General features: G+C 40.4%; 1 protein-coding gene across 1 annotated transcript in view; it reads left to right on the top strand.

The window, feature by feature from the left end:
- enpp2 (ectonucleotide pyrophosphatase/phosphodiesterase 2) overlaps nt 1-21,868 on the top strand; it is a 51,233-nt gene that overhangs the window by 4,177 nt on the left and 25,188 nt on the right. The window contains exons 3-9 of the mRNA XM_041794034.1: nt 4,596-4,751; nt 12,596-12,721; nt 13,023-13,083; nt 13,179-13,276; nt 13,580-13,659; nt 14,756-14,875; nt 17,956-18,011. Of these exons, the coding sequence (XP_041649968.1) occupies nt 4,596-4,751; nt 12,596-12,721; nt 13,023-13,083; nt 13,179-13,276; nt 13,580-13,659; nt 14,756-14,875; nt 17,956-18,011 (697 nt within the window). The remainder of the gene's footprint in view (nt 1-4,595; nt 4,752-12,595; nt 12,722-13,022; nt 13,084-13,178; nt 13,277-13,579; nt 13,660-14,755; nt 14,876-17,955; nt 18,012-21,868) is intronic.

The following is a 21,868-nucleotide window of genomic DNA, read 5'->3' as shown; positions in this document are numbered from 1 at the left end:
TAACCCCAAAATCATACCCATGTATAATCAAAACACCTAATCCAATCTATTGAGCTTTACACCTGGATTCTGTACCTTCATGACAGTAAAATATAGAATGACATGCCCCAAACGTGTGTGTGTGACAGCTCTAGACAACGAGCTGCACGCGATCAAACAGGATCATTTACACAGATCTTTGAATTAATGGGTAACTTTGCTGTTTCCACTCCAAGTAGGCAGTTTTGGTTTAAAATAGATGAAAACAATTCAAAGGTTCCTGAGCTTATGTTAAAGTTTCTCAGGGCTCTGCTCCACATATAAACAGCACACATGCGTTCAGTTAAAGCAGAAGAAGTCACACACGTTTACTCAGTCGCCAAGCGGCTCAGGCGGGCGGTGTGGAGTGAGTTTTGGACCTGTGTTCATGTATCTTGGCCAAGTGTGTGTAGGACATGCCTACAGCTGCTCACCGAGCCAAAATACACGCAGAAAACAGCCTTCAGAGCGGAGTAAATCCTGAACCCAACGTGAGGTTCAAGTGTAATCAGTCACCCGGCGTCATTTCAGCTGACATACGTCCGCCCTGGGATCACTGCTCTGAACACAAGGAACATGCAATTAGATGAGAAGCAACTTTCCACAGAGCTTCTCTGGAGGAATGTTTCTGCTCGGTTTGTTTGTGGGTTATTTTCTATATGAAGTGTCTGCCAGTGAATATTCAATGAGCAGGCAGAGTGTGGTTGTGAGGAGGGGTACAACGGATCACTGTGACTATGGAGGGTCCTGATTGGGCAGACGGAGTGTTTTTTGGGGAGAGAGAGAGTGTTTGTGTTGCTCTCCCTTGAGTCAATATGAGAGAGAGAGAAATGGAGCTGGTTCCTGACTCTAAAACTCGTCTGCATGAGACATTGTGATGGTGCACCATAATACACTTAGAAGAAAGTGTATAATTATAGTTTTGTGAGAACGATTTTTCATTTCTTGACAGAAAAAGAATGTTAAGATAAATATCATGTCTCACTCTTCAGCTAAAGAATATAGAAATATGATTATAGGTCATTATCCAGCTCTATTGTAAGGTCTTAAAAAGTCTTAAAATTAGGTTCAGTTTTCTTGACATTTGTTAAAAAGTCTTAAAAGTCTGATTTTAACCAGTGAGAGGTCTCCAGTCTTAAAAGGCACTTTAACTAAGACATGTCCTTATCCAAACGTTGTTTTCTATCCAGCCTTGTATGATTTTAAATGTCTTCCTCCACAAATTATTGCATAAAAATGTTCCAGAATTCAGGGAATCGGTGTTGGATGTTCCTGGAGGAGGACACTAACCTTGAAAAGTCGTTGGACTGGTCAGACTCTGTGTGTTATCACACAAATCCATCTTGTAAAGCTCTCACCTGCAACGTTTGTGGTGAACCAGACGCTGTTTGGACCAATTAGCTTCGTTTGAGGAGAATGAGGTGGAAGCTGTGGGCGGGGTTTAGTTGTTCTGTGAGCCAAGCAACTTCAGTGATACTCGCGGTTAGCTTGGTGGGGTATACCGGCAGTTTTATCACAACTGGACCACATTTCTTTATAATAAAGCTATATTACAATTAAGCGCAAGAAACAACAGAAAATGCTTTCGACCTTCTGCTGACCTGCATCAGCATGAGTTTGCAAGAGTTACGTGAGAAAGGGAGTGTAGCATGTGTCTGTGTATACAATGGGAGTTGGTGGAGCAGTTAGCTCAGCTGTAGCATTGATATAGCAGCAGTTTAATCAGAACTGGACCATATTTCTTCATTAAAACAAGAACAATAGCCGCACTGTAAGCTACTCTTGACAGAGACGACGTTTTTCTCCCGACCAGCGTTTAAGCCACATCATAACCAACAGTTCCTAAACTACTGTAGCGTTTGCCGGTAGGTTTGTTGCAGAGTTGCACACGCGTGCTACTATGTCACATATTTTGTTGCTCTGATTGGCCGGTGATGAATGTGACAGACAGAAGATTCCTCCAATCCCCTTCTGAGAATTTTTTAAAAAGTCCTGCCCTTCCCAAACGCAAACGGGAGCTTTCCCCGATGAATGTGAAATATCCATGCTATGGATGAAACAGTCAATCTGGAGTGTCAGGTTACTATAGTTGGGCTACCGGGTTGCATACTTAGAAATCTGTGACGCCCAACATTTTGACAGGTGAACCTGCACACCTGCTAAAAAGTGATGATAAATATTTCCATATATTAATAGAATAGACGCATTAAATATGCCAGAAATCAACAAATTTGGGCATTTATGACAGTTTCTTAAATTAGAAAACTCAATCCTAGTCTGGTGTAGCCAGAAATCTGACATGCCTTTCATTGTCGACCCTTTGCTGCACAAAAAGTGGTATTCATTTGCCTTAGTTCAGGTCTTATAAAGGTCTTTAAAAAGGCTTTAATTGGACTTTTTAAACATGTGAAGGAACCCTGTTGGTTGGAAGAACCTTCATTCTTAATTTTATCAAGCTCACTGCTCATCTGATTAAAAGCCAGTTTGCTGTCACTGATGAGTTAAAGGGACATTTCAGCATGTTTTAAGTTGGGCCATATGAGGTAACTAGCAGTAGTGTTGGTATTAGCCTCCGCTTATTTCAGTGAGCATTGCTTTTTGCCTCTTTAACCTAAATTTTTTGCAAGATTTTAACCCCTTTTGTACCACTTTTCCTGTTTTGTTTCCTGTTGTGCCACTTGTATCCATTTTTGCCACTTTTCCTCTATTTTTTCCACTTTTTATTACATTTTTTTCTACTATTTTTGCAACTTTAAAAACAATTTTGCCACTTTTAACCCATTTTTGATACTTGATGCCTCTTTAACCCAATTCTTACCATTCTTTAACCCACTTAAAGCACTTTTCCTGCATGTTTTATCCCCTTTGTGCCACTTTTTTTATCCATTTTTTATTCTTCTATTTTTGCCACTTTTGAACCCTTTTTTATTACTTTTTTTGCACTATTTTTTTGTCATTTGTAACCATTTTTATGAAACATTTTGCCCCTTTTTTCCTCTTTTACCATTTTTTGCCGCATTTTAACCCCTTTTCACCACTTTTTCTGCCAATTTCCGTCAATTTGTGCCACACTCTCTAACCCCTTTTTACCACTTTATCTGGTCATTTTTGCAGCACTCCTGCCAACCCTAACCCTTTCTTGAATATCTACTGATTATGACAGTTAATTTCAGTAAAAACAGATCAAATGTTAAGTCATTCTAAAACTATTTCAATGTTAATTGTTCATGGGATGCATTTATCAGCTGCAGACATTTAAAGCCAAAGGATACTCTTAAAACCACAACATCTTCTTTTCCTCTTTTTCTGAATTTAATGATCTTTCTGAGGCCTGATCTGGCCCCCAGGCCACCAGTGTATGATCAGTGTCATATGAATCAACTTCAAAAATGCTGAAATATCCCTTTAACTCATAAAAAAAGAACAAGCTTTACATGCAGGAGAGGTCGACTTACTGCAGGTTCTGATATGGATTGAAAAGTGGCCAAATAACAAGAGAATCTTACAGAATACTGGCGAGTTTGTAAGGCCAGCAAAGAGCCAGGTATTTTGCTCAGGCCTGTTTAAATGTTTGATTTATGCTGTTTTTTTCTGTTCATGCTTGTCTAATCTGGTTGCACTTATAGCTGTGAAAATACACCAGCATGGCTAAGCTTGAAAACGTATAATTTAATAATCTAAGTCATTATATTTGACCAAGGTGTCCACCCAATATTTTAAATTAGCTTTCAGCATTTACATGCCAATTGCAAAGCAGTTAAAATTAGAAAATGGCAAATTCAATTTTACTATTGCAGTAGTTAGACACTGTTTTGTCCCTTTAGGTGCTCTGCAGTTAAGCTGGGGAAGCAAAGGCTTGATAGTACACACTGTAGTGCGCACAGTGATGTAAAATAAGTCCACCACTGCTCCTTATTGTCTCATGTCACTTTAAAAACTGACAGACAGCTCAGTGGACAGTTTAGAAGACATCTGATGTTCCTTCACACAGAGCACACACGCACGTGAAAACACTCCCAGAAACCCAAGCTGAAGAGCTCCTGTTGGCATCCTCTGAGAGCCAGCTTGTTTTTCAGGCCGTGGTGGACAGAGGGCATGTTGTTACAAATGTAAGTTCAAGCTGTCTCCCTCTCAGATCTCCAGGATGTCTTCAGTTAGGTTCTCACACTGAGGGCCAGGAGCCAAACAGGGTCACTGTACTTAAATCCAGACTGAGGACAGAGTACGATTGTGTTTCAGAGGACTCCAGGGTCCTCATACTCAGATAGAGTTACCACAGTGACGGTCTCTGGAGGGCATTCAAAGTTTAGAAGTGTGAAGGAATTGGCTTAAAGACCTTTACTCACAGTTGTAATGAGGCAGCAGACTGACGTTAAAGTGTCCTAATTTGATGTTTCAGGACAAATTAATGTGGGTAATTTACCTGTCCTATCATGTTCAGTTAACTTTCTTGGCTCTGTATCAGGATTTACATAATAATAAAAGTGTCAGCCATCCTCTCTGTTTCTCCACATAGCCTGGTCAAAGATGGAAAGACTTTTTAAACTCTAATTTGTATGTTTTTTTTCTGTCCTCAGCTCGCTCAGCGTCTCCATACGTGGCGACCTTGGGCTCCTGCAGGAACAGGTGTTTTGAGCTGGTAGAGTTGGAGGCTCCTCATTGTCGCTGTGATAACCTGTGTAAAACGTACAACAGCTGCTGCTCTGACTTTGATCAGCTCTGCCTCAGGACAGGTACGTACTCCAGCATCATGTGAACTTGGGTTTTTATTTTCTTTTTTCTTCATAGACCTCTTTTCTAGAGGTCTTAAATGGAACCCTGCATTATCCGACAAGTTCACCTTATTGGATAGATATTTGTATCTTTCATATAAATATTAAACTAAAAACTCAGTAGATAACTGCATTTTGAGTAAATCAAGTCATAATATCACCAGGAGGCCGCCATGTTTTAGTGTTTTGGTACCGTGACATCACTTACCTGGAGTGCTAAGCGGTAACCGCTGTTTCAGACTGGCAGTCAGTGTTAGGGCTGCAACTCAGAGACGCTGCACGTCTCACTCATGGAGAATTTTGAAATTTGAGGTCTCTTCTATTTTTCCTTGCACCACAAACGGTTATCGGTCAAACTAGACAGTGAAATGATAAATACAGAGCCATATTTACCTTGTTGTAGCAAATATGTACGTCCACATCGGTGGAATATGTTTGAAATCTGTTTCTTGATGAACCAGATGAAGTCCACGCCACAAACTAAAATGCGTCTGTTTGATAAAGTTGTCCCCCAGACTTCTACTATTTATGAAGCCTTGTGTTTCCACATGGTATAAAATGTTACAGTTAAAGATAAACACAGTGCAAAAACACTTCCAGTTTGCGCTTTTCAAAGTAAAAGCCCAACTTTAGCATTTCTTTGGAGAAACTCCTTTTGTACATAATGCTTTTATTCTAAAAGGTACCGGTACACTTCCACTAGACACTGAATCCAGTCACTTGTAGGGAGGTTTATTGAGGTAAAACGTAGGAGGAATGACTGAGCTTTGACAGCAGGGAGACAAAGCCAACATGCAGCAAACTCGTGTCTGGTATGAAAGCTGTTACGGCAGAAAAACTTACTGCCAGTCTGGAAAACGGTTACTACGTAGGAACGGTGAGGAGCGCTCTGGCTAAGTGACATCACACTTCAGTGCAGACCAAAACATGACAGCCTCCTGGTGAGTTTATAAGCTCAAATTTACTCAAAATGCAGATATCTAATGAGTTTTTTGTTCAGTATACTTATGAGAGATTCAAATATCTATCCAAAAAGATGGACTTGTCTGATCATGCAGGGTTTCTTTTAAGTGTTCACAGATATACTCACTGGATGACTGATTCACAAGGCTCTTTTTGGTTTAGCTCCCTTTTATTCATCTACTACTTCTCCTTCAAAGGACTAAAAGCCACTATGCCTTGCATTTATTTTCATCTGTTGCTCTTGCAAGGACTGGATGAAGTAAAAAGTGTTCAGTTTTGCAGCTCCCTCTGCATGGAATACTCTATTAGAAACTGTCTGAACTCATTTCACTTGAAGCCTTTCATTCTGTCTTAAATGACAGACAGTGTGACACTATGGAACAGGGCCTGTGTTTCTAAATGTGTCTGTGATTTCAACTTCAGCATTTTTCTAACTTAATGTTGTAACCTGTCTCTTGAATATGTATAATTTATTATAACATGTGCTGTTGACCTCTTGACCAGGTCAACCTTGTGCAGGAGATCTTGGTTTAAACTGGTCTTTATCTAGTTAAAGGTTAAATATAAAAAGTATTTTTATATACATAGAGTGCGGCAAAGAGAAAAAAAAATGAAATTTTTTCAAATTTATTAAAAACAAAATCACATGTACATAAATACTCACAGCTGTTGCCATTACACTCAAAATTGAGCTCATATGCATCCTGTTTCCCCTGATCATTCTTCAAATGTTTCTACAATTTGTCTAGAGTCCACCTGTGGTAAATCCAGGTGATTGACCTTGATTAGGAAAGGTGCACAGCTGTCTATAGTATCCCATAGTTGATGGTGCATGTCAGAGCACAAACCAAGCCATGAAGTCAAAGTAACTGTCTGTAGACCTCTGAGAAAGGATTGTATCCAGGCTCAGGTCTGGGGAAGGGTACAGAAAAATGTCTGCAGCATTGAAGGTCACAGTGAGCACAGCAGCCTCCATCTTCTGTAAATGGAAGAAGTTTGGAAACACCAGGACTCTTCCTAGAGCTGGCTGCCAATTGAGCGATCGGGGTAGAAGGGCCTTAGTCAGGGAGGTGACCAAGAACCTGAAAGTCACTCTGACAGAGATCCAGCATTGCTCTGTGGAGAGAAGAGAACCTTCTGGAAGAACATCCCTTTCTCCACGGATCAGGTGTGTATGGTAGAGTGGCCAGACGGAAGCCACACCTCAGTACGGGGCTCATGACAGCCTGTCTGGAGTTTGCCAAAAGGCACCTGAAGGATTCTCAGACCCTGAGAAACAAAATTCTCTGGTCTGATGAAACAAAGATTGAACTCTTTGGCAAGAATGCCAAGCGTCATGTTTGGAGGAAACCAGGCATTGCTCAAATACCATCCCTACAGTGAAGCATGGTGGTGGCAGCATCATGCTCTGGGGATGATTTTCAGCAGCAGGAACTGGGAGACTGGTCGTGTTGAGGGAAAGACGAATGCAGCAATGCACAGAGACATCCTTGATGATAACCTGCTCCAGAGCGCTCTGGACCTTGTACAACCCCTAACCCTAAGAACTCCGCCAAGAAAACAAAGGAGAGGCTTCAGGACAACTCTGTGAATGTCCTAGAGTGAACCCTACTAAACATGAGAGATTTGAAAATGTCTGCGCACTGACGCTCCCCATCCAGCCTGATGGAGCTTAAGAGGTTCTGCAAAGAAGACTAGGAGAAACTGTGCAAAAATAGGCATGGCAAGCTTGTAGCATCATAATCACAAAGACTTGATGCTGTAATTCCTGCTAAAGGTGCTTCAACAAAGTTCTGAGCGAATGCTCTGAATACTTACTTACATGTTATATACAGTTGAAACCACAAGTTTACATACACTATATAAAAAGGCACATAAACTTTTTTTTCTCATCGTCTAACATTAAATCAGATTAAACTTTTCCTGTTTTTGGTCAATTAGGATTACCAAAATTATTTCTATTTGCTAAATGCCAGAATAATGACAGAGATCATTTTTTAGACATTTTTTTATTATTTTCTTGAGAGTCAGAAGTTTACATACATTTCATTAGTATTTGGTAGCATTGCCTTTAAACTGTATGACTTGGGTCAAACGTTTTGGATATGCTTCCACAAGCTTCTCACAATAGTTTGCAGGAATTTTGGCCCATTCCTCCTGGCAGAACTGGTGTAACTGAGCCAAGTTTGTAGGCCACCTTGCTCGCACACGCCTTTTCAGCTCTGCCCATAAATTTTCAATGGGACTGAGATCAGGGCTTTGTGATGGCCACTCCAAAACATTGACTTTGTTATCCTTAAGCCACTTTGTAACCAGTTTGGCAGTATGCTTAGGGTCATTGTCCATTTGGAAAATCCATTTACGCCCAAGCTTTAACTTCCTGGCTGATGTCTTGAGATGCTGCTTCAGTATTGGCCAAAAAGTTCAATTTTAGTTTCGTCAGACCACAGAACATGTCTCCAAAAATTAAGGTCTTTGTCCCTGTGTGCATTTGCAAACTGTAATCTGGCATTTTTATGTTTCTTTTGGAGTAATGGCTTCTTCCTGGGAGAGTGGCCTTTCAGCCCATGTCAGTGCAGGACTCGTTTGACTGTTGATAATGACACACTCTTACCAGCTTCAGCCAGCATCTTCACAAGGTCTTTTGCTTTTGTTCTTGGGTTGAGATGCACTTTTCGGACCAAAGCACATTCATCTCTGGGACACAGAACCCGTCTCCTTCCTGAGCGGTATGATGGCTGGACATTCCCATGGTGTTTATACTTGCGTATAATTGTTTGAACAGATGAATGTGGCACCTTCAGGCATCTGGAAATTGCACCCAAGGATGAACCAGACTTATGCAAGTCCACAATTCTCTTCCTGATATCTTGGCTGATTTCTTTTGATTTTCCCATGATGTTACACAAAGAAGCAGTGTGTTTCAGGTGTGCCTTAAAATATATCCACAGGTGTGCCTCTAATTAACTCAAATGTTGTCAATAAACCTATCAGAGGCTTCCAAAGACATGACATCATCATCTGGGCTTTCCCAGATTGTTTAAAGGCATAGTAATCTTAGTGTATGTAAACTTCTGACTCTCAAAAAAAAAAAAAAAAAAAATGTCTAAAAAAATGATCTCTCTCATTATTCTAGCATTTAGCAAATAGAAATAATTTTGGTAATCCTAATTGACCAAAAACAGGAAAAGTTTAATCTGATTTAATGTTAGACGGTGAGAAAGAAAAACATGCTCTCTCTCTCCTCTAAGATAAGTTTAACTGATAAAATTAGACTTAAGATATGCCAAATGTGTTGATGCTATTATACATTTTGCAGTTTTTTACATTATCTGAATAATAAAACAAAAATGTCCACTAACTCATATTTGAAAATTGTAGACCGTCAACTAAGGATATTTTCCTCTAAATAAGACCAGCGGTTTAGGTTAAGGACTGAATGAGCAAAGACTGTGTAATGCTTCAATCATAATGTGGAATAATTAGAAAATAATGGCTAAGCTGCCTTGTCTGGTGCTCAGATGTCACTTTGAAAGAGCCAGTGTCTAAACTACTTTACAGTAGAACTATTTTCAAATGGGACTTTGTAAACTGGGCAAGGTTGCTAAATTAGTGGGTGCACACAATTGTGACTGTTATTATTCCAGCTGTGTTTGTGGTTCCCTTTTTGTTCTGTTGTTTACTGTTTTACTGCGGGCATCTCTAGAAAAGAGGCCTCAGTCTCAGCAGGTTCTCCCTGCTAAATAAAGGATGAATGAAATAATTACTACAATTTAGAGGGCTGTAATTCTGTAGGGTGTGCAGTGGTTTACAAACTCCTTTGGTGCAGGGCACACCTAAGATCAAGATGCAATCTAAAGGCATTTTCATGTCCATGCAAAATAGCTTCTTTAAAGATCACAAATTAAACAAAATATACTTTTTCAGGCTTTTCTAGCAGAAATATGTGCCCCTGTCCTGTCCATAATCCCCCAAAGAATCAGAAAAATCCATTCCCTCCTCCCTCTCTGTCTCCACCTTTGAGAAAATGTGTGCTGAAACAAGCCATTCTCAGATTTTTCCCTCATGATGTCATGTGGGGGGTTAGCCCCGCCTTTTATAGACACGCAAAAATCCTATACTGGAGTAATTTTCAGCAACCGACTTCACGAGCATGTTTTGGGGACCTCTGAGACCAAAACCATAAACCATGAACTTGTCTTAAAGGGATGAAATATGTGACCTTCAAAGTCAGTGACAGTATCAGTAGTTGCATGGTTGCACAAATTCTCACAGCATACCTAGGTTTGTCTTAAGACACACCTGTGGGAATCACTTCAGGTTTGCTACAGTTGCACCGTGAGAAATGAGTCTAGACGATTTATAACGGTCACTGTGCCTGACTAGGTGAGACTCAGCGCAACAGATGTGATGGCATTTGAAGGAAGAGAGGCTAACTGGGGTTACTATCAAAGGCAGCTGCTATATCTAGCTGATATTTCTCATTATCCACACTGTCGGGGTAGTCCTTCACTGACACATTTCCTCTCTTTTATCTCACAGCATCAACTTCATGGTGCTTCTTTCCCTTCATCATTTTGTGTACACCAAGTAGCAACCTCCAGTGCTGAAAAATAAATGCAGATGTGTAAAAGGCTGCTAATATTAACTGGCTGTAAAGGTAAACATGGGCTGTCTCATGGCCACAGGCTGAATAAAATCACTTCAGTGCTTTAAAACGTCTCTTTCAACCTGTTTGTTGTTATTTCTGTGTGTTTCTGAACTGCCTTCTCTCTGTCGGTCCATCAACATTTCTCCTGCTGCCTCCTCCCAGTGTTGGTGGTCTGTTTTTACGTTCCCTCCTTCAGCCTGGTGGTCTCTGGTTTACCACTGCCTCACCGCTGTAATCGTCCCCCTGCCTGAAAAATGATCATACACAGCTTTACGCTCGTTCTCAGCTCTCTGCACCGACTGTGAAGTCCTACAGCTTTCAGCTGAAACATGATCAGTGCTTGTGGTTTCTGTACTTATATATCATATTAGTTATAACCTCATTTCCAAAAAAAAAGGGACAATTATTAAAAAAACATTAAGAAAGCAGAATTGGAAAACATTTTAATCTTAACATTTATCCAACATCCAACAAAGAAAACATTAAAAACTAAAGAAATATTACTGTTCTTGTAAAAATGTGGGTCAAGCTTCAATCTCATGCTCACAACAGGTTTCAAAAACGTTGAGACACTGTTAATAAAAAACTGAACCAGATGTGGGGGATCATTTTGTACATGCCCTCCTGCATGTTTCATTATGCATAATCATCTGACAGTCCTATTTTGATACCAGTAATCCACTTCATATGATAGAAACAGATGTCACCAGTTCTCTAGTGTTTATTGGGTAATTCTGCAGAGTGGTTAACATGGCAATGTCCTAACTTTTTTGAAACCAGTTGCTGGCTTAAAATTCAAAATGAGGGAATACTTTTCCTAAAACAATACAACTTTATGTGTTGTCCTTGTGATATTTATATTGGGCTTTGATGTTCACAACTTGTGCTGTACGGTGGTGCAGGGGTTAACGTTGTTGCCCCAGAGTTAGGCTGAATAATTTGCAAAAGTAATGTAATTGAGATTTTTTTCCCAATATTGCGATTGCAATTTAATATGTGGTTCTTATTAGGTTCCTCAAATTGTGCGTTTTTCAACAAATTCAAGCAATAAATCATTCTATATCATAACCCACAATTAGTCAGGAACACTCATCATATATTTAACCATTTTATTGCAAAATGGATATAGTACATTTTAAGAGAGAAGGCTATGCTCTAAAGAAGCTCTCTGGGTTATTCAAGCAGCTGCTATGACTTTTCAGAATGCGTGGCTAGAAACCCCCATATGAATAGATACATAAATGACAATGTGCATTTCAAACAAAGAAATTATTTTAGTGGTAATTAATCCACAGTTGCATGAATTTGAATATGAGGGTTTACAAGCTTTAAGCTATAAAGGAGGAGGCTGGGGTGGAGGAGGTGAAGCTGGTTATAAGCTGACCGCAGCTGGGAGTATAAACTGATGCTAAACTTCATGAATATTAGATAGAATAAACTTGTTATTTCTGCTCATATTGCAAATTTGATACCCACTGCTTTATTGAAAGGCACTATCATTTTTATGTCACTCATTTTGACTAAAACAAAACACACATAAAACATGAAAGGAAGATTCTCGTAAACCATTAAAAACAACTGACACTTGAATTATTGCATTATGTGCAAAAAATCTCTGCTGCAACAAAAGAATGTATTAAAGTGCTATTTTGACTAATTTCAGGTAAAAGAGAATTGCATCTTATGCGATTTGTAAATTGCAGCAGGCCATGTTGCAATTGAATCTAGTTTACGATTAGTTGCCCTGCCCTACTTATGGCAAGAAGGTTCCTGGTTCTCTTCTCAGTCAGGACCTTTCTGTGCAGAGTTTCCATGTTCTCCCTGTGCATGTGTGGGTTCTCTCCGGGTACTCTGGCTTCCTCCCACCACCAAAGGCATGCTCATTAGGCTAACTGGAGACTCTAAATTGCCCGTAGGTGTGAGTGTGAGTGTGCACGATTGTTCTCTGTATGTCAGTCCTGTGATTGACCGGTGACCAGGCCAGGGTGTCTCGCCCATGACAGCTGGGATAAGCTCCAGCCTCCCATGACTCTTAGTGGGATAGGATGGTGTAGAGAATTGATGGATGTTCACAGTCATCTCACCTTGGTTATTTCTAGATTTTACACGTTCACATTTCTTGGTTTTAAAGTGGCTTTGGTGCTCTGATTCCCTGATCCTTTCATGAGCATCCTTTTTTCTTGTTTCACAGAAGGAGGTTATGAGTGCAGTAAAGATCGCTGTGGAGAAACTCGAAATGACCAACATGCCTGTCACTGCTCTGACGACTGTCTGTCCAGAGGAGACTGCTGCACCAACTATAAGACACTCTGCAGAGGTTTGCAACTTTAAACATGCTGTTCATGTTTCCTAAATGTTTCACACACAATAGCATGCATTTAAATATTCCCCCTCCATTATGCCTCTGCAGTTATGATAGCTGGATCCAGAGGTATTGTGTTTTCAGATTGTCAGTGTAACAGCCATCTCTCTGTTCAAGCCATTCTTGTGAACACCACATCTAAAGGATGCTTTGAGGGAATTTCTTCAAACGTTCCACAGTGTACACTCACTTTTGTTATTGTGTATACCAAACCATATTTTATCTGTATCTCTGTCCTCTGATTTTGTTCTTGAAGGAGACACTTCATGGCTGCAGGATGAATGTGAGGAGATAAAGACAGCTGAATGTCCTGCTGGGTACGTTCACAGAAAGGCAGAATGGAGACCCATGTAAGTAGGAATGGTCAGAGTTTGCTTTCATTTAACGACCTTTGTTGTACTTCTGTGTCCAGGTTTGTGCGTCCCCCGCTCATCATGCTGTCTGTTGATGGATTCAGAGCTTCGTATGTGAAGAGAGGAAGCAGCATCATACCCAACATCGAGAAACTGAGTAAGACCTATGACAGAGATTAGGTTTAGTGGTCAGATCTGAACTTTTGCAATTACACTGAAGCTTTTTATACAGTACATTTATGAAAATGTCTGGAAAAATTTAAACTGATCCTGAAATCTTCCTCAGTCAGTTGCACAGCAGGGAGCTTCTCCTGTTGAATGGGTGCTGGTTGCAAGATGTCACCTCTTTGTCCTGATGTCTTTTGGGGAATTTTCATGAATATTTCCTTCAGTGTGCAGAGTGAATATGTGACAGCACAGTTTAAGAGTTTAAGTCGCCCTGTTTTTTTTTTTTTTTCAGGAACATGTGGGACCCATGCTCCATACATGAGGCCAGTCTACCCCACAAAGACCTTCCCCAACCTCTACTCACTAGCTACGGTACAGCACAAGAGCTCTGGTTACACGTTACTGTTTTATATGTCATAAAATGTAACTTTATTTTTTGGCTTACAGGCATCTGTTAGAGTAAGAATTAAGTCAAGTTATAGTCACGGCTAACTCAGTCTGTGATCCTTAAAAGATGAGTTTGATTTTGAAGAATTAGCAGTTCAAGCTAAGAGAATATGAATGCAGAACATGTCTCGGTATTGTCTTGCTAGCATGCCCCTGAAAAAAGATGCCATCTGGGTGGCAGCATACATTGCTCCAAAAGCTGTATGTATCACAGATATGCAAGTTACCCATGCTATATACCCATGCCTTAATACACCCCTACACTATCACAGAAAGAGTGCTCCTTTTACATCCAAGTAGGGTATAGCATCGTTTGGGTTTTTTCTGATACCAGTGCTAAATCGATACTTTTTACAGTGCTGGTAACCAGTCCAGGGTGTACTCCGCCTCTCACCCGATGACAGCTGGGATAGGCTCCAGCCCCCCGTGACCCCTTAAAGATGCCAGTAGACATTTGGATAAGAAAAGTGGTGCGTGCCTTTCATTTGAGGTGACAGGGTATTGAAATGAAGTGTCAATATCTATGTTGTAATTCAATCCGATTTGAGTTGGTACTGGTACCATGTCAGTACCGGATATCAACACCCAACCCTACATCAAATCGTGGTTCTATCACCTATGACCAATAAACCTACCTCTGGAATGTTCCAGGTGTTTTTGAGCAGCCCATAACTTTCCAAGTTTTTTCTTTCCCCTGCACCAATCTTTTCCAAATTTGATATAGACTGAAAAGGATTTGCAAATCTGTACTCATTTTTTCCCCACAGTCCTAACTTTTTTGGAAATGCTGGACTAAGTATTGAGGCCTGAGAGCGTCGTTTAGCTGCTTAATTGCTGACACAGTTATCAAAAAAAGCATCCACTTGCCACAAACTTCTCTAGGATATGACAACAACAGCATATTAAAGAAGCATAATAATGGTCACAAAAGTTAGCAGACAAATTAGAGCAGTTTGAGAACAATAAATTTGGTTTGTATGACAAATATTACTCACCTGAACATGATTTTGTTTTGAATCAGGGTCTCTATCCAGAGTCTCATGGTATCGTTGGAAACTCCATGTATGACCCAGTGTTTGATGCCACCTTCACCTTGAGAAGTCGAGAGAAACTCAACCATCGGTGGTGGGGAGGACAGCCAGTGAGTTCTGTCTGCTTTTCTTTTTACCATCTGTGCTCCATTGATGCTGTGCTTGTCTTTTTATTGGTAAGCTGACAAAGATTTTCTCTGATTTCCTTTTTACTTTGATGATGGATAAAGTTTGTGTGTGGTTTGACTTAAAGTCAAATTCATATGACAGATAAGAGGCCAAAAAGACTGGAAAGACTTTTATTTTGAAGCCAGCTGCAGGAGGAACAGACAGACTGAGGTCAGACTTTCCATCCATTGATGAGCAACAGATGTAAATGTGTCATTATGACAGCTGGATGGGGATTAATTCTAATCCACATAAGATCCAAATCTTTGACATCGAGAGGACTGTGACTCTTCAGGGTTCCAGTCTTTGTGGATGTTCTTAAAGCAGTGATAACCAAACTACAGGAAAATAACAACAGGCCAAGAAAAAAGACCCCAAACTTGTTTAAATTAGACCACAAAACTTTAAATGGTATAAAACTAAAGTTACTCATAATACATTCTGGGAAAAGGGTTTCTTAAGGATAAAATAGCGGCAATAAAAGTACTGGTACGCTCTTCTTTAATAAAGCACATATTTAACAACACACTACAGAGAAATAAGTTAAACTCTGCTGTGAGAGACATTCACTGAGACCCCAGAGTTAAAATGCTCTTGCTATTTTGTCGATTGGCTGTAACTGACGTAACTGACTGAAGTAAGGCCACATGATGGCTGCCACATGCCGCCTGTGTTTGTTGTGCATTTTCACAAAGGTGAACCAGCCATGGAGGTGAGATGCCGTAGTGACGGTTTGCCGCTGTATCCAATGGCTGCTGCCGCGGTAGCCTTTAGCTTGGATGTAGCTGTAGCAAAGTGGCAGTTTAACCAGAACTGGTCCACATTTCTTCAGAACAGCCGCATTGAAAGCTTGTCCTGGCAGAGAAGATGATTTTGCTCGTCTCCTGGCCAGCCTTTGCATCAATTTTTTTCACAGACAAAACTTCACCATTTACAATTTACAGCAGCAGTAAGCCTGTCAGCTCGAGACTAGCGCATTTTTTTGTCTTGTCTGGGCAAAAAAGTCTCTGATTGGCACGTGAATGTCACAGTATGTTACTCCAATTACCTTTCAAGAATTTTGGAAGAGTCCTGCCCTTCCCAAACATTTTCTATAGGAGCTTTTCCAGATGAATGGGAAATACATCATGCAATAGATATATGAAACAGTCTATCTGAGGTTAGCTGTTTCCTGCAGACAGGGCTTTAAGTTTTAAACTTTTGGGATCCTTCAATTCTCAACTTACAGACATTAGGGACAGCACAATTACCCACCCCAAAAACTAATCACTCTGCAGGCATCCCAGATAGTTATGGTCAGCCATATACTAGTTTTAACCTAGTCTTGTTCGTCTTTATTTCATACAGAAATGTGATCCAGTTGTAGTAAAACTGACGCTGTACTAAAGCTACATCTGAGGGAATCACCACACTGTAGGCGGCCACTGAAAATAGCTTCAAATCCAACTTAACCAAGACCAAGAATTCAAGAGCATTCTCTCTTTGCATTTAGTTTTTTTTTTTTTTTTTAATCATTTTGACAGATATAAACAAAGGTGTTTGCAACTCTTTCAAACCACAACATGCAAAAATCTCAAATCTTAACAAATTTGTTTAACTAACATCTTGTAAAAAATAAATCCTTGTATGTATTTAAATGCATCTCAAGTCCAGAATTATTTAAAATATCTCAAAATGAGATGTTTATCTAGATTTGTCAGGTGAATGAGGCCTAAAGTAAGTGTTCAGAGGCTTTTCTGACTAGAAATAAGATGGACTGATGTCAGAGTTTTTGCAGGTGTAGCTATTTGTTGTTTTAGCGAGCGCTTCTCCTTATTGTCACATTAATGAAGTCGAAGAATAGTAGACCAGTGCTGGTCTTGATCGGTCTTGATGGAAAATCCAGAGTCCGGCCATTTCGAGACAGAGACAAGACCGAGACATTCAAATCTTGAGACCGGTCTCAAGACCAAGACCACTCTCGAGTACTACAACACCAGTGTTCCGTGCGGCACAAGCGTTGTGGATCGGAGCTTTTTAAGATGGATTTGCCTGATGACAGACATGAGTCTGGCAAATCCACCTACTTCGTAAGATTAGTCCCAGACCACCTCCATATGCTATTGGAACTATTGGATTTGAAACTGCTTGCTGTGCACACTGAGATGCATCCACAAAGCTCAAAGACCTGTGTCCACAGCCTCTGTTTTTTGTACTGGCAGTGCTCACAACTTCATCTTGACACTAGGTTACAAAAATTGACTTCATTCCTTGGTGGCATCCACAGTGTCATATTTGAAGAGCTCAGCGTGATTAATGTTTACTTTTTTTAAAGGAAATGTCACCATGAAGACATGAAACTAAAGACATCCTGCCCTGACCTGGAAACTACACCCTTGAACAGATGAGTCTGATTGGTTTATTTCCTGCCAGTATCAAAAGTCCCGCCCCTTCTCCACTTTGATCGATCAGTAAGGGAGGAGTGACACTGACGACCCCCAAAGCTGAGTTGTTTATCAGCGAAGACGGCCGTGACCAAGGCAGCTAAAATAGCTAATGATTTTGGTCTATTTGCTCTCAGGGCTCTGAGAGATAAAAACACTGGACTTTATTTTTTATTCACCTTTTTTATTAGAACGAGAAAAATGAGCGCAGTGCAGAAACAGCGGTTGTGGACTCTTAAGGATTACCTCTTGGTACCAGAATACCCTTAATGGATATAAACCCCTGTTAATACACTGTGTAAACAGGATCTTATACTGGGTGAAATGAGATATTTTCAAAATGACTTAAACAAATACACTCGCTGAGATCTGAGTTTTTGCAGTTTGTGATATTGAGGCAGGATGTAGTGTAACTAACAGCCTCTCAGAACAACCTGCTGTATCAGACGTTGGCTCATGCCCCCACACTGTAAAGTACAGTACACCATGATCCTGCTTCTTCTCACTCTCATGGTGTTGCTTGTGTCCAGTGTAAGGCTCAGCTAAACTGTATCTGGCTGTTATAATGAAGTAATGTGATTGTACTGTTTGTCTTCCAGATCTGGATCACAGCACAGAAACAAGGAGTGAAGGCTGCCACCTTCTTCTGGCCCGTGTAAGTCAACATTTTATTTGCATTAAAGAGTATTTTAACATTTCCAAACCCTGTTCTCCTGATGAGGTTTTTGGAGTAAACATGATATACTTGTTCCCTAATGCAGTGGGGGTCGGGACCCCCTTGTTGGTCACGAAGCACTGAGAGGGAGTCTCTAGATGCCTTAGAAAAACTATGATTATTTTTTTTTAAATTACATATTTGCCACTTTCCACCAAATTTGCCAAATTTTGACCTGTTTTCATCACTTTTCCCACCAATTTTAATGCATTTTTGCCACTTTAAACCCGTTTTGTCACTTTTAAACCCTTCCCACCTCTCTTTTCAGCCTGTTGTTGCTATTCTTAAACCAATTCATGCCACTTTCTGCCTATTGTTGTCCCAGTATTGCCGCTGTCAACAACTTTTACCACTTTTTACAATCATTTTTGCCTATTTTAACCACATTCCACTATTTGGCATGCCCATTTTTACCAGTTTAACCCATTTCTGCCTAATTTCTGCCTCAGTTAACCCATTTTTGTCAGTTTAAACCAATTTTTCATCCCATTTCACCAAATTTTCTACCCGTTTTTGCCACTTAAAACTCATTTCAGCCACTTTTTATGCCCATTTTTTGCCACCATAACCCATTTTTGCCTTTTTTGCTTATTCTTTTCCACTTTGAAACCATTTCTACTACTTTGAAAATCCCATTTCACCACCTTTTCCACCAATTTTTGCTATATTTAACCCATTTTAGCAATTTTTTTGTTTGTTTTTTTGAAGAACAGGGCTTTATATTTTTAAGAAATCAGAAATTTACTACAGCACAAAAGAATAAAAAAATGTTTTGTATTTTTTATTTGATAACAGTAGTTATTATTGAGGTTAAATATAAAATATGGGTATCACAGCCTAACTTTACAATGGACCATGCTTTTGCTGACCTCCATGGGCCCCAGTTTCTCCCTTTTAGCCCCCTTTGTGGACGGCATTGTCTGAACATAACTCTTCTTGAATGAGGATGTTCAACCACCTGCGAGAACAGTGGGGGTCCCCAGTCTCTGGCACCTTTATTTTGGGGGTTGTGGGCTGAAAAGGTTGAGAACCACTGCCCTAATGAAGGGCTACTTGCTCAGTAAAGACACCTCTAATCTCAGTTAGGTTTCTGTGCTCCACTGATTAGTTAGATGACCTGCCACATGGCCCTTCGCTGCTACAGTATCGCCACCTTCAACAGACCCAGGCACATCTTGAAGACCTTTTTTTTGTCTTTTTTATCTTACCTACCCTACCACATGACCATCATAGTTCAGAAACCACTGCCACCTTCAACAGTCCCAGGGTGTGACAATGCCAGTGCTACCTATCCTCACACAGTTCATAGGTTCAACCACACTGCAAAGAGAACACCAGAGAAAACAGAGAGACAGAGAAAAGCGAGAGAGCTTAGCAAGAGGGTGGAAGAAGCAGGGTGAGGTGGCCTGACTGGGGCAAGAAATACCCCGGCTTGACTAGGCTGACTCTCTACTCCCCCTACTCCCTCATGAGAATGAGGGAAGAGAGAAAAAAAAAGACAAAAGCAAATGAATTATTTTCATCAACCTTTATTTTTGCCCCTGTTGGCATTAATCCTCCTCCTCAGTAACCAAAGGGCTTGCATTACTCAGGATTCATCAGATATTATCTGCAGTCTGTGGTTTAACATTATTTGGAAGGTAAGCAAAAGTCATCAAAAGCCACAGCTCTGGAACATCTATCTACCTGTGCGTTATGATGGTAGCACAGTGACTCTGTAATTTAACATTTCATTTGAGGGAGCAATGTCCTTGTGTGTCAGGCTTGTTTTTATTGAGGGGTGGGGTTCACAGTATTATCCCCCACTACCCTCTGTATCATCATTGGCTTTTGTTTTACTTGGAGCTCCTGGGGTGCAGAGTTTACATGCTGCTTATAGGATTAAGTGCAGATGCATTGTCTAACTAGAAAAGCACTGGGAGAGCGCAGACCTCTCCATTAGCCCTATCTCCCAATAGTGAAGAATCCTTTAAAAGATTCCTGGATCCAGACGATGATCCAGATCCCTCCCAAAATCTAATCAGCTCTTCCTTATCATTTCCTGAAAATTTCATGAAAATCCATCCATAACTTTTTGAGTTATGTTGCTAACAAACAAACTAACAAACCCTGCCGACCACATAACCTCCTTGGCGGAGGTAATAACTAGGGCTGGGCAATTAATAGCAAATTAGATTAAATTGCAATATGGCCTGCTGCAGTTTGGAAATCGCAAAAGTTGCAAAATTTTTTCAATTTGAAATGTGTTGGAATGCCAGTTTCATACTTTTTTTTGCAGCAGAGATGTTATGCACATTATGCAAACATCCAAGGTTGTTAGTATTAACATCCATATTACCTCCGCCAAGGAGGTTATGTGATCGGCAGGGTTTGTTAGTTTGTTTGTTAGTTTGTTTGTTAGCAACATAACTCAAAAAGTTAGATGGATTTAGATGGATACGCTCGTTTCCTTTTTTCTCACTGGTGAATCCATCTTGCAAAGCTCCCATCTGAACTGTTTGGGTGTGGTTAGAAAGTGACAGGACCAATCAGCGACGAGGTGCAGTACTTTCAGGCGTGGCGGAGTCGTGACGTAAACAAGCAGCGAGAAGAGGCTGGTGCAATTATGGTGGAAGGCATTAGCGTGGATGCTGCTAAAGCGCCAGTTTTATCAGAACTTGACGACATTTCTTCGTTAAGATAAGAACAAAGAACAGCAGTGAGTTGTTTTCTTTCCAAAAACAACAAAAGTCATGTACTTACATGTCTACAGTCGCGATAGTTCGCGTTATTTCTCGGTAGCTGCGCACGCGCACCTCGGTCGCGGCTATATCAAATGTTTTGTTGCTCTGATTGGCCCGTAAAGACGTGATAGACAGAACGTTCATCCAATCACACTGAGTTTTATGTCAAAGCCTCTGCCCTTTTCCAAACGCTTAGTATTGAAGGTTTTCGAGATGGACGTGTGAAACACATCCATCTAGCATGTTAGGTTACTTCAGTGCAGCAGTGGATATCAAATTTGCCATATGACCAAAATGATTTCAATTAGATATTTCTTTTAAATTGCCCCAGTATATTCTATCTAATATTGTTTAGGTTACAATAAAGAATAATGTATTTCTTGTCTTTATTAAAAAAATATATAAGATAAGGAACCTAAAATAATTGCATATTTAATTGCAGTTGCAACATTGGGGAAAATATCGCAATCAGATTATTTTGGTGAATCGTTTAGCCCTACTAATAACTGATAATTCATTATTTCTGACTTATTTTGTTGTGATAGATTCTGATCTAGTGATCAGAACATGTCCGTTCATGTTCCCGCCATCCTGAACTTAAAGTCTGCGACCCACAAAGGAGCCCACATTAATGGACACAGAGGAGGCTTTGATGGAGCGAGAGGCAGATTTCAGCTGAGAGATGGTGTTGGCCTGTTTTTACAGCAATTTGTGCAAATGACTGTTGACACTGTGCAGGGTCCTTCTGTGAACTGGGGTCACAGACGTACTGCTCCGCAGCACCGCGGGGGCCGGAGTGTGGTTTACAGAGTTTTTTTTTTTTACACTTGGCACTCATCAAAGTTAGAGAGAGAGAGATGGAGGATAACACAGACAACACATTTCATAGTTTAGTCTGATAGGGCCGTGTAGGACTGGCATGGTAATGAGGACCAGAGATTGTTAGATGACTGGTTGACTGTTGGGCTCGGCTGTCTGGGAGGTCCCTCTTCCCTCTAACCACACGCAGAAAACAAGTAAAGGAAGAGAGGAGACCAAAGAAAAGGCGGAGAGAGCATTTTGTTGGAAGTGTGA

This window comes from Cheilinus undulatus, linkage group 8, assembly GCF_018320785.1.
Source record: "Cheilinus undulatus linkage group 8, ASM1832078v1, whole genome shotgun sequence".
NCBI lineage: Eukaryota > Metazoa > Chordata > Actinopteri > Labriformes > Labridae > Cheilinus > Cheilinus undulatus.
Note: the sequence above shows the minus strand (reverse complement) of the source record. Positions and strands in the feature narration are given on the sequence as shown.